This window comes from Oryctolagus cuniculus, chromosome 1, assembly GCF_964237555.1.
Source record: "Oryctolagus cuniculus chromosome 1, mOryCun1.1, whole genome shotgun sequence".
Lineage (NCBI taxonomy): Eukaryota > Metazoa > Chordata > Mammalia > Lagomorpha > Leporidae > Oryctolagus > Oryctolagus cuniculus.
The window spans coordinates 148,345,631-148,357,967 of NC_091432.1; the positions used below are offsets into that span (position 1 = coordinate 148,345,631).

Genomic DNA, 12,337 nt, shown 5'->3' on the forward strand with positions numbered 1-12,337 from the left:
TCAATCACTTGGCATCTCAAATCAAAGCAAATGGGTAATGTTACCAATTATATCAATTTGACTCTTAAATTTAAATACATAAACATATGATGAACTGAATTAAAATTCTTATTTGATATGCACTTAACTTATTAACATTTGCACTAGGGCAGGGAGCTGCATTCAAGATATGAACAGGGTCATGTCCTTGAAAACCAAAGCTTGCTACAAAAGTGCTTTTATGAGACTCTATCAACAGAATGAGTCTCCAAAACCTATTAAACAAGTCATCCTCCCAGGAAACAGAAGGTAGATCACACTGTGAAGAGAAGCACTATGACAGCTCATGGAATATACAACAAGGAATGTATCTGACAAAGAAAATGCTCAGTTTTAGGACGCCAAATGATAACATGTTACTCTTCAACAAGGTTGCACTTACGATTACAGGATTTCATAAGAAGAGAGGAAAATAACACTTACTAAATGTTTTATCAGCCATTACTAAACACGTTCAAATAAATGATAATATTGGTAACTAGGCATGCTAAAGAAGTCATCCAATGATGAATGACTGAACTAGGATTTAAACAATCATGCCTCACTAGGCTAATCCTCCGCCTTGCGGCGCCGGCACACCAGGTTCTAGTCCCAGTCAGGGCGCTGGATTCTGTCCCGGTTGCCCCTCTTCCAGGCCAGCTCTCTGCCGTGGCCAGGGAGTGCAGTGGAGGATGGCCCAAGTGCTTGGTCCCTGCACCCCATGGGAGACCAGGAGAAGTACCTGGCTCCTGCCATCGGATCAGCACCGTGCACCGGCCACAGTGCGCCAGCCGCGGCGGCCGTTGGAGGGTGAACCAATGGCAAAGGAAGACCTTTCTCTCTTTCTCTCTCTCTCACTGTCCACTCTGCCTGTCAATAAATAAATAAATAAATAAATACAATCATTATTTTTGTCACGTCTACATCACATTTTCTTGATCAGTACTCAAAATATTACAGTCAAAATATTTAAGTATCTTGGAAGATTTCTGATCAATAAGTGGATTCAGTTTCTAGATTCAAGACTAGTAAGTAATAAAGTGTTTTTTTAACATTTATTTTTATTTATTTGAAAGGCAGAGTTACAGAGAAAGGTAGAGACAGACAGAGAGAGAGGGAGAGAGAGAGAGAGAGGTCTTCCATCCACTGGTTCACTCCCTAAATGGCTGCAATGACTAGGGCTGGTTCAGGCTGAGGCCAAGAGCCAGGTGCTTCTTCCAAGTATTCCACAAGGGTGCAGGGGCCCAAGCACTTGGGCCATCCTCCCCTGCTTTCCCAGGCACATAAGCAGGGAGCTAGATTGGAAGTGGAGCAGCTGGGACTCTAACCAGTGCACATATGGGATGCCAGAGCTGCAGGTGGGGCTTTAACCTGCTGTGTCATAGCGCTGGCCCCATAAAGTGATCTTTAAAAGGAAAAAACACACACACACACACACAGAAAAATAAGTATGCATTCTAAGTGGCATTATGAATTTTCCTGGTATTTGATAAAATATATGTATTCTTCATGTCTTACATAAGAGAAGACAAAACATTCTAGTGATCTGTTACTGTGTAACAAGCAACACTGAAGCACAGTAGCTTAAAACATTCACTTATTCTTGTCTTGCGTTTTCCTGTGTGTTGACTAGGATTGACTGGGCAGTTATTGCTTGGAGTCTCCCGGGAAGTATAGTCAGATTTTGGCGAGGCTACAATCATCTGAAGGCTAAACTGGGATGTGCATCAGAAAGAACCACTCACATGGCTGGCAGAGGACGCTGGCTATTTTTTTTTTAAGTTTTATTTAATGAATGCATTTTTTCACAGATACAAATTTAGGAATATAATGGTTCTTTTCTTTCCCCCATACCCATCCTCCCACCCTGACTCCCACCCCACCTCCCTTTCCCTCTCCCATCCCCTTCTTCATTATGGTTCATTTTTAGTTTGATTTTATATACAGAGGACCAACTCCATGTTAAGCATTGATTTCAACAGTTTGCACCCCCACACACACCACATATAGAGTTTGAGAACAAGATTTGCAATCGATTCTCATAGTACAACTCACTAAGAATGGTAGTCCTACATGAGGAGTAAGGGCACAGTGACTTCTGTTGTTCCTTTCACAATTAACACTCTTATTTACAACATCAAGGACCACCCAAGGCTCTTGTCTTTGGCTGCCAAGGCTATGGAAGCCTTTTGTAACCACAGACTCCATTAGTATTTGGACACAGCCGTAAGCAAAGTGGATGTTCTCTCCTCCCTTTAGAGAAACGTATATCCTTCTTTGATGGCCCTTTCTTTCCACTGAGGTCCCAGAGATCCTCTGTATAGCATATTTTTTGCCACAGAGTCTTGGCTTTCCATGCCTGAAATGGATGCTGGCTATTAACTGAAGAACTTCATCTGGGCTCCCACCTGGAGAATCTCCATGTGGCTGTTCCATGTGACTTGAGCTTCTCATGGTGCAGTTCCTGGGTTCCAAAAGGGAGCATCCCATGAGTAGATGTCCCAAAAGACCCAGGGTTTTTTTTTGTTTGTTTGTTTGTTTGTTTGTTTTACTTATTCGACAGGTAGAATTAGACAGTGAGAGAGAGAGACAGAGAGAAAAGTCTTCCTTCCAATGGTTCAACCCCCAAATGGCTGCTACGGCCGGCACTGCGCTGATCTGAAACCAGGAGCCAGGTGCTCCCTCCTGGTCTCCCATGCGGGTGCAGGCACCCAATCACCTGGGCTATCCTCCACTGCCTTCCCGGGCCACAGCAGAGAGCTGGACTGGAAGAGGAGCAACCGGGACTAGAACCCGGCGCTCATACGGGATGCCAGTGCCGCAGGCGTAGGATTAGCCAAGTGAGCCATGGTGCCTCCCCTGGTTGATTTTTTTTTTTTTTTTTTTTTTTTTTTAACAACCAACTCTCACAAGGCCCAGAAAGTCACTTCCATAGCACTCTGTTGGTTGAGCCAGTTACCAAGGCCAGCCGAAGTTTTAGGGGAGTAGGAGTTAGAATTCCTCTTTTTTTTTTTTTTAAGATTTATTTATTTATTTGAAAGTCAGAGTTACACAGAGAAAGAAGAGGCAGAGAGAGAGAAAGAGAGAGAGAGAGAGGTCTTCCATCCACTGGTTCACTCCCCAGTTGGCTGCAATGGATGGAGCTGCGCCGATCTGAAGCCAGGAACCAGGAGCTTCTTCCAGGTCTCCCACGTGGAGTAGGAGAAGGACTTGGGCCATCTTCTCTGCTTTTCCCAGGCCATATCAGAGAGCTGGATCAGAAGTGGAGCAGCTGGGACTCGAACCGGCACCCATATGGAATACCAACAATGTAGGCAGCAGCTTAGCCTCCTAAGCCACAGCACCAGCCCCCGCGGACTTCCTCTTTTGATATGAAAAAATACCTGCAGAGAGGGAAGAAAGAAGACTCTCATCACGCATTAGTCTTGTGTCTCCAAACCTGACATCTCCTCTACCCAACTGTTTCAGAAGGGTAACTAAGTCATAAAACATAATAAAATAATGTACATTATTTTATATTTATTATATTTATATATTTATAAATGAATATGTTATATAAATTTATATATATTTATTACATTTTCTTTGTATTTTTGCTTGTTTTTCTCTGGAAACACAGTATTTCTTGCATGAATGAAGGAATTATTGAGTGTAACTGTCTTTTCTGTCTACTCTTCTTTTTCTTCATTAACTTTCATCTCTCTCTTTCTCTCTCTCTCTCTCTCACACACACACACACACAAACTGTTTTTTAATTAAGCAGCAACAGCAGGTATTGAAATAGGACACTGTAGCCCCATATCCCACAAATATATACAATTATTCTCTGTCAATTTTAAAACAGTAGCAACATATTATAATTAGTTAATAAGTCTTGGATTAACAAGTTTCCAATCACATTTCCCATCTGATACCTATCTTACTGATTAAGTCCCCATCTAATGTATTGAGGTAATAAGAGAATTTCCTTGAATGCAAGAAAAGAAACAAGAGAGAGAAAATGGGAAAGAAAAAGATGAACATTGAAGGGAGAAGGAAAACATAAATGGAAATAAGAAAGTTGAACATCATCAAGTCCGAGTGGCTGAAATGACAAAATGAAACCAAACCCCCCCCCCCCCTTACAATGTGAGCTGCATCCATCCCTTTCTTTACAATTCACTGCCACCGCTACCAGCCTAGTCCAGCCGGGTTTTCCAAGGCTGTAAAACCTTACCAATTCTCTCTTCTAGAGTCTTTATCCCCTTAGGAATCATTAAAAAGTGGTTCTCTTTGTGGTTTCCACCCAGCCCCTGTAAACAAACAAATAACAAACGACTCAATGATTCCTGAAGGATAAAGTCCATATACGTGATTGAAGGATTTTCAGAGTCTGACTAACATTCCTCACCAATCTTGTTCCTCAAGACCTACATAAAACTATCGGTTCTCTAGCAATTGTCTCCAAGTGCACAGAAATGGGAACAGATCTACTTAATTCATTATGAAATTTGAATCAAGCAAAAAAAAATAAGCAACAAAATACTGTGTTCAGAGTGGCAATGTAAGCTTTAGAATGCTAGCATTCCTTCCTGATAATGTCTTTTCACAAACACCAACTTCTCACTTTTGTCTTCTGTTTTCTGCTCCATGGAGCCTGTCACCAGACACTGTGCCTGCTCCTCTCAGACTGCATTCCACCAACTTCTCCTCCAAAGTACCCACAAAACCTCTTCCTCATGGAAACTCAGATTAGCTGAGAATCTGGAAGGCGATGTGATGTACCCAAAGTACCCTTTTAACACTGCCCAAATCTGATTTAATCTCTGTAGAAGTCACCCCCTGGGGTTGTACTTAGTAGATTCACTAAGTCCACTGCAGCCTAAAGGATGATTTCACCCCGGCTTGGTAGATAATTTAACTAGTCTCCCATCATTTGTCACAACTGCTATTTGAAATAATCACAAACAATAATTCCAGCCAGGGTCAAGAATTCCATTGCAAATTCTGTAACTCTTCAAGGCTTGATATATACACTTTTTATAAAGCAGAATAGCTGATGATGTCTGATTATATAATCTGGATATGGTACATGACCAGATTCTGTGGTAAGAGGAGGTTACTGCCAGGTGTAATTAAAGCTATAGATGTCGTTTTGAAAGTACAGAATTTAGAGGAAGAGACTTTTTGAAGTAAAGCACAAATTAGAAATAATTACAGTGGTGATCATGCAATATCAACATCCATTTCAGGGTGATGAGCTCAATATCATTCAAAGTTACACTGGATCTTGGAAAGCATTAATGTTAAGTAAGACCACAGGCAGCTTTGGGAAGGATGCCTTTGAAGTAGTAAGGAGGAGGGTGACCGGCACGGAGCAAACATAAAAGTAGGCTAAAGAGTGGTGTCTCCAGTAGAGATTGGCACACTTCAAACTACCTCATTTTAAGAAAAACCAACTGACTTTCTTTCTCAAATCAAATAAGCATGCAGTTGTTTAGAATTGTTAAAATCTATTTAGAGTTCAAAATTGGGTGAAACCAAAGTTTATTTCAGGGGTGTTTGTAAAGATGGCAAAATGATAAAGAAAGCTAAGTAGATTATTTAACAGGAGAGCGGAGGGCTTCCAAAGTGATGTCAAGGTTATGTCCCTGGGGCTGGGTGTTGTGGCACAATGGGTAAAGCTGCCACCTGCAACTTTGGCATACCATATGGGCGCTAATTCAAGTTCTGGCTTCTCCACTTTTGATCCAGCTCCCTGCTTATGCACCTGGGAAAGAAGCAGAAGATGGCCCAAGTCCTTGGGCCCCTGCACCTATGTAGGAGACCTGAAAGAAGCTCCTGGCCCTTTGCTTCAGCCTGGCCTAGCCCTGGCCACTGCAGCCATTTGAGGAGTGAACGAGCAGATGGAAAAACTCTCTCTCTCTCTCTCTCTCTCTAACTCTTTCAAATAAATAAAATGAATCATCAAAAAAAGAAAAAAGTTTGTGTCCTTGAAGTGTGTAGAGAGTACTTGCTTCATATTATTCATCTAGTTTCGTGCATTTGGCTATTTATGGACATGTAGAAAGTCCACTGATAAGAGTAGTGTTTGGCCTCCAGAGTGCCTTAGCTCATTGGCATCTGTTGCTGCCTTAACTGATGCTTTGCTAACATTCCATTTTAAGAAATAACTTCTTCTTTAGCACAATAAACAGTGAACCTGTTCTGGCCCTCTGTTCTATTTCAAAGCAGTCTTTTGATGAAGGATATGAAAAGATGCAGTTCTTAAGCCAAGGACCAGCCTTTGTATTTTTGTATTATTTAAATGCTACAGGGGCCGGAGCTGTGGCACAGCAGGTTAATGCTCTGGCCTGTAGCGCCGGCATCCCATATGGGCACTGGTTTGAGACCCAGCTGTTCCATTTCTGATCCAGCTCTCTGCTATGGCCTGGGAAAGCAGTAGAAGATTGCCTAGGTCCTTGGGCCCCTGAAACCACGTGGGAGACCCGGAAGGAGCTCCTGGATCCTGGCTTCGGATCGGTGCAGCTCCAGCCATTGCGGCCAATTAGAGAGTGAACCAACAGATGGAAGACCTCTCTCTCTCTCTCTCTTTCTCTGCTTCTCCTCTCTCTGTGTAACTCTGCCTTTCAAATAAATAAATAGATCTTTAAAAAAATAAATGCTACAAATGCTGGTGTACATTTAGGTGTGGATACGGATTCATTCATTCATTCATTCATTTGACAAATATTTAATTGACTTTTTTACCAACCAGCTCCCTAGCAAGTCAGAAATATTTTGCCAACTAACACAGATGGCGCTTAATAAAGGCTACAAAGACACTCTTATAGATTCAGCAGTTTCTCCCAACTATCAAACTTATTTTAGCTAATGGATATCACTGATTGATTGACTCCCACTTAAAACTTAAAAGAGAAGCTGCAAGAGGACAGACGAGATACAAGGTTGAGACTTAATAAAAAATGAACAAGTCAAAGATAGCAAGGAACAACTATCAGCAAAGCATAGGACTAAGAGGACAGAGACTGCAACTTCAGTTCCCTGCACAGCGTGAGAGGAGCCAGCAGAGGCTGAGGAAAGAAGGTAAGTCAGACAAGTGAAGTGCCAGTGGTGGGCACGTGGCATGGCACTGCATCCCAGGTTCAAGGCCTGGCTATTCTACTTCCAATCCAGTTTCATGCTAATGCACACCCAGAGAGGCAACAAGTAATGGCTCACTACTTGGGCCCCTGCCACACACGTGAGAGACCTGAATGGAGTTCCAGGCTCTGGCCTCAGCTTGGCTACTGCAGCCATTTGGGAAGTGAAACAGTAGATGGGAAATCTCTCTCTCTCTCTCTCTCTCTCTGTAACTCCGCCTTCAGATAGATAAATAAATCTTTAAAAAACAAAAATCTGGAAACCATTTAGGCCTGCCTACTAATGAATCAACCTAGCCCAGATTGATTTGGCCATGAAGAGAACCATATCTCCTGAAGACAGTTTTTCCCAGGCCTCCCACACCCAACCTGAACGCATAGGTGCACTTGAACAAATGAGTCAAGTACAAGCCGCCTGAGCCACTAGGAGGTGGAAATTAACACCAGACCTTAGCTGGCAGCAGAAAATTTATTGAGCATGTACAATGTCCCATGCCATATGTTATTCCAAAGTACTTCAAATGTAGTATCACAATGTGCTTAACATTTTAAATTTATTTTATTTGGTTACAGTCAACTAGGTTTTGTCCAAGGATCTGATCTTCTCCCTCTCTCATTTAAACCTGAATTTCCTGACAAGACTATCTTTCCATATCCTCTGCTGCTTTCCTGGGCACATTACAGAAAGCCAGACTGGAAGTGGAGCAACCAGGACACTAACCAGCACCATAACCAGCACCCATAACCAGCACCATAACCAGCACCCATATGGGTTGCCAGTGCTGCAGGGGGAAGCCTAACTTGCTATGCCACAATGCCCCCCCCCCCCACACCAATTTTAAGTGAAGTATGACCTGGAGGCTTTTTAATCTTCATACAACATCTTTTTTTTTTTTTTTTGACAGGCAGAGTTAGACAGTGAGAGAGAGAGAGAGAGAGGTCTTCTTTCCATTGGTTTACCCCCCAAATGGCTACCACAGCTGGCGCACTGTGCCGATCCGAAGCCAGGAGCCAGGTGCTTCTTTCTGGTCTCCCATACGGGTGCAGGGCCCAAGGACTTGGGCCATCCTCCACTGCCTTCCCGGGCCACAGCAGAGAGCTGGCCTGGAAGAGGAGCAACCGGGAAAGAACCAGCGCCCCAACTGGGACTAGAACTTGGAGTGCCGGCGCCGCAGGCAGAGGATTAGCCTAGTGATCCACGGCACCGGCCTTCATACAGCGTCTTAATTCTGCATGGAAAGTGACTTCTGCAGTCAATATGGAGCTAAGCCCTGGGTGTCAGATCCCAGCCTTAAAATCAGCATTTTCTTCTATTGTCTTCTCTTCCTTTTTGCTTTCCAGAGAAGATGCAACAACTTAAAATTTTCTGCTATATGGTCCATACTTCACAGGCACTCCATAAAAGCTCAGTCATGGGTGTGTGTGTGTGTGTCTGCACAGGCACACAAGGTGATTGCCAGTGTACCATGGGAGAGAAGCAGAAGCACCCTGGGGCATGAATATTTGTATCAAAGAGGTGGTAGGAACCCAAGAAAAGATTTCCTAGAGTGGTGGTCTTCACTAATACTTTGGGGAGAGGTGTTGAGGAAGGAAAAAGAGGAGCCAGAGGAATTCTTATGTCCGATTGTGTAGGAAAGTTCAGGAATAAAGTCTCTCTAGGCAACAGAATATTTCACTGTAGAAAGGGAAAAAATGGGGCCAGAAATTTGGCATAGCAGGTGAAGACGCAGACGTTGCCTGCAGTGTTGGCATCCCATATGGGCGACAGTTCAAGTCCCAGCTGCTGCTCTTCCGATACCACTCTCTGCCATGACCTGGGGAGGCAGTGGAGGATGGCTTAAATCCTTGGGCCCCTGCACCCATGTGGGAGACCCAGAGGAAGCTCCTGGCTTCTGGCTTTGGATCAGCGTGGCTCTGGCCATTGCAGCCATCTGTGGAGTGAACCAGCAGATGGAAGACCTCTCTTTCTCTCTCTCTGACTCTGCCTCTCTGTAACTCTGCCTTTTAAATAAATAAATAATTTTTTAAAAAAAAAAGGAAAAAATGTTATGTTCATTCACCTCCTCCCTCCATCTCTTCGCATTTCCTTGGTACCTTTCCAAGGAAAGGCCCTTGGCCCTAGCATCTCAGTCCTCCCCTCAAGGGTGGCTTTCATAGACCAAAAGGGCCAGATGTGGCTGCTGGCAAACATGTTGCAGATCCAGGCCTTTCTCACCCCCTTGCCTGTCTGTCAGTGCTTTGGGTGGTGACAACGCCTAGTCCTGGTGAGGGTAGGGGTCCCACCCTGTAGCAGGGATCCGTGCACCTGCCAGCCTCCAGCTGCACTGCCCACTTGGTCTCTCCCAACTCTGCACAGCAGCATGCCTTTACCTTGCTACTCCCTTTGACACTCACATGCTGACTTTCTCCAAAGACAGTTATTTGCTCGCTAACCACTTTGAATATCATGATCATCGGCTCATTTATTTTTTCTATTTTAAAGGATGGTGCTGGTGTGCATGGGGAGCAGCCGTATCGATTTCCACATTTGCCAAGGCATCCAAGTGTGAGCTGCCTATCATGGGGCCGACTTGAATAAAAGGTTATTACTGTAATCATTATTTAGCATTTATATAGCTCCTCGCACTTGTTTACCTATTATTTCTCAGAACACCCCTGTCAAGGTGAACATTATTAGCAAACTCCAATGCAGAAGCTAAGAATCAGGGGTCCTGGAGAGGTTTTAAGAATATTGACAAAAAAGACACAAACTGAGTAACCACAGACCTGGGACTGGATTTGACCTCGTCTCCTCAGCAGACTTGGCATATCACATCCTTGCAGAGGCCTTCTCCAGTTTAACAGCTTCCCCTTGGGGCAGGTGTTGTGGCATAGTGACTTGAGCCACAGTTTGGGATGCCACCAGCATCCCATATCAGAGAGCCAGTTCGAGCCTCAGCTGCTTCACTTCTGATCCTGCTCCCTGCTAATGCACCTGGAAAAGCAGCAGAAGATGGCCCAGGTATCTGGACCCCTGCTATACACTCGGGAGACCCTGATGGAGTTCCTGTCTCCCAACCTCAGGCTGGAGCCCCAACTGTTGCAGCTATTTAGAGAGTGAATTAGTGGATTGAAGATTCTCTCTCTCTCTCTCTCTGTAAATAAATAAACCTTTAAAATAAATAGATTAAATAAAATACCTTCCTCTCCCCAAGGTGCTCACAGGCACATCCCTGTGTACTTCCTAGTGCTTAGTGCTACCTGGAATTACCTTGTTCGTGTATTTCTGTTCTTGTTTATTGTCTGTTTTCACCACTTGGTGATGGCAGCAGCACTGCCTGAGTTGTTTACCGCTACATTGGTTGATTTTGTTGCGAGCAATGCCTGGCACACAGTAGGTGCTTGCTGATGCTTGCTGAATCAATGAGGAGAACAAGGATTTTATAAAAACTCTCACTTACACATATGTCCTCTGCCTTGTCTCTTTCTGGCTCTTCTTGATACAGTCAGTCATACAGCTCCTTCTCTCAATTTACCCTGGAGCTAATGATCTAGTTTGTAGATGGCAGAGGCCCTTGGCTTCCTCTTACTACAAAGCTTTCAGTCATTTCTTGCCTTTCATTGAGAAAGGTGAAAATGAAAGTAACGCAATGAAAATCCTATTAGGCAATTTTATTAGCTCTAATAGCTTTGGAGAGGTACAAAGTTGAATTATTGATTTCAAAATTTTTTACCTTATTTGTAGATTTTTAAAAATCCATCTGTTTTATATATGCAATGCAGTAAAAAGTGCTTTGAAGAAGTTAAAAGCACTATATAATGTAAGATATAATTATGCATGCGTGTAGTCCCATTAACCTTGGTAATTGAGAGTGGGTTATACATTTAAGGTTTAATTAGTTTCGAAAGAACAGTAGCTCACACTTTTCTAATGGAAAGGACTGGACAAGGGCTTAGAAAATCTGCCTTTGGTAAATTGTTTCTTAGCCATCAAATCAAGACAAAGTTTGAAATTCCTTCAAAGCCTGGAATGCTGGAAATAATACTGATTTCTCATCAACAAATAAGAATAGAGAAATAATACTAAAGCTTTGAATTTTCTTTCTTCAAGTGTCAAACAACAGGAATACAATTTTCCTCCATAAAAATCCTTAGGCTGATCTTAAAAGAAATCTTCCTGCCCCAGATAATCTAAAAATGAAGTTTTCTATCTAAAAATTATTTTTTATTTTCTTTATAGTCCATGTAAAAGCATAAAGTGGGTGGCCTTGTTGTTTTAAATATAAGAAATCAACATAATACTCTCCTCATCCTTGCATTTGATTCTCACCACAACCTGGTGCATGGATATTATTTACTGATGAAAAAATGGAAGCAAAGTCATTAGGAATCTTACTCAAGTCCTGGAAAGTGTCTCTAAGATGATGGGTCCAGCTCCTGCCAGGTGTACTCTTTTTCACAATGGTACAAAATCACCTTAGAAAGGGAAAACTCTTCTTTAGTAATGATGTAACAGCACTAAACTTCTAGGTAGGGCAAATGTTTTATCTTATTGTTAAATTCACCATACTGACTCAGTGTGCACTATGCCTTAGGTTCTGGGCTTGGCCCTGAAGGGTGCAGAGAAAGAAGAACGCAGGCTCGACTTCCTGGCTGTTTCCACCCACTTAGGATGGGAGATGCACATATATAAGCTTGGCTATAATACAAAGTAGAAGGTAGCATGCATTCAAAATGAAATGCAAAGCACTGTGGCAGCAAGGAAGAGAGTGATATCTGAAAAGGATGAACTTGGCACAAGACCAAGAGTTAACTGAGGATATAATGATGGGGTAAAGAAGGGAGATGAGAGTCTACCAAATTTTACCTACCTAAAATTTTATGTATTCTAATTTTATCTATGATGGCAAAAGTAAGTAAACATAAAAGTTAGTAGATAAATGTTTACATTATTTTAGAAATATTTATATATTAGTTATATAAAAAAGGTAATTGTAAGAAGAACTAAAGTAGAAATAAAGTGTTCCCCCACCCTGGGGATGGAGTGAATGGAACTGAGGGTATAGAAAGGACTTGGGCTAAGGAGATGGGGTATGGCTTGCTATGTTTCTTTGTAAATTCTTTCACGCTAGTTGGCTTTAAATTCACGTGTGTGAGGGGCTGGCGCTGTGGCACACTAGGTTAATCCTCTGCCTGTGGCACCAGCATCCCATATGGGC

The 12,337-nt window shown here is 42.8% G+C and overlaps 1 protein-coding gene and 1 long non-coding RNA gene across 3 annotated transcripts in view; one reads left to right on the top strand and one right to left on the bottom strand.

Annotated features, from left to right (window-relative positions):
* The window catches only part of LOC127491322 (uncharacterized), an 84,940-nt gene extending 75,218 nt beyond the window's left edge, over positions 1-9,722 (top strand). Inside the window, exon 3 of the long non-coding RNA XR_007919956.2 lies at positions 9,622-9,722. This is a non-coding gene — a long non-coding RNA (uncharacterized lncRNA). The remainder of the gene's footprint in view (positions 1-9,621) is intronic.
* Positions 2,890-12,337, bottom strand: part of LOC100355171 (uncharacterized) — a 191,559-nt gene continuing 182,111 nt past the window's right edge. For both annotated transcript variants that reach the window (XR_011379419.1, XM_070050415.1), the window contains one exon: positions 2,890-3,401. Coding sequence is in view for 1 of the 2 variants with exons in the window: in XM_070050415.1 (XP_069906516.1) it covers positions 3,349-3,401 (53 nt within the window). In the remaining variant the exon portion in view is untranslated. The remainder of the gene's footprint in view (positions 3,402-12,337) is intronic.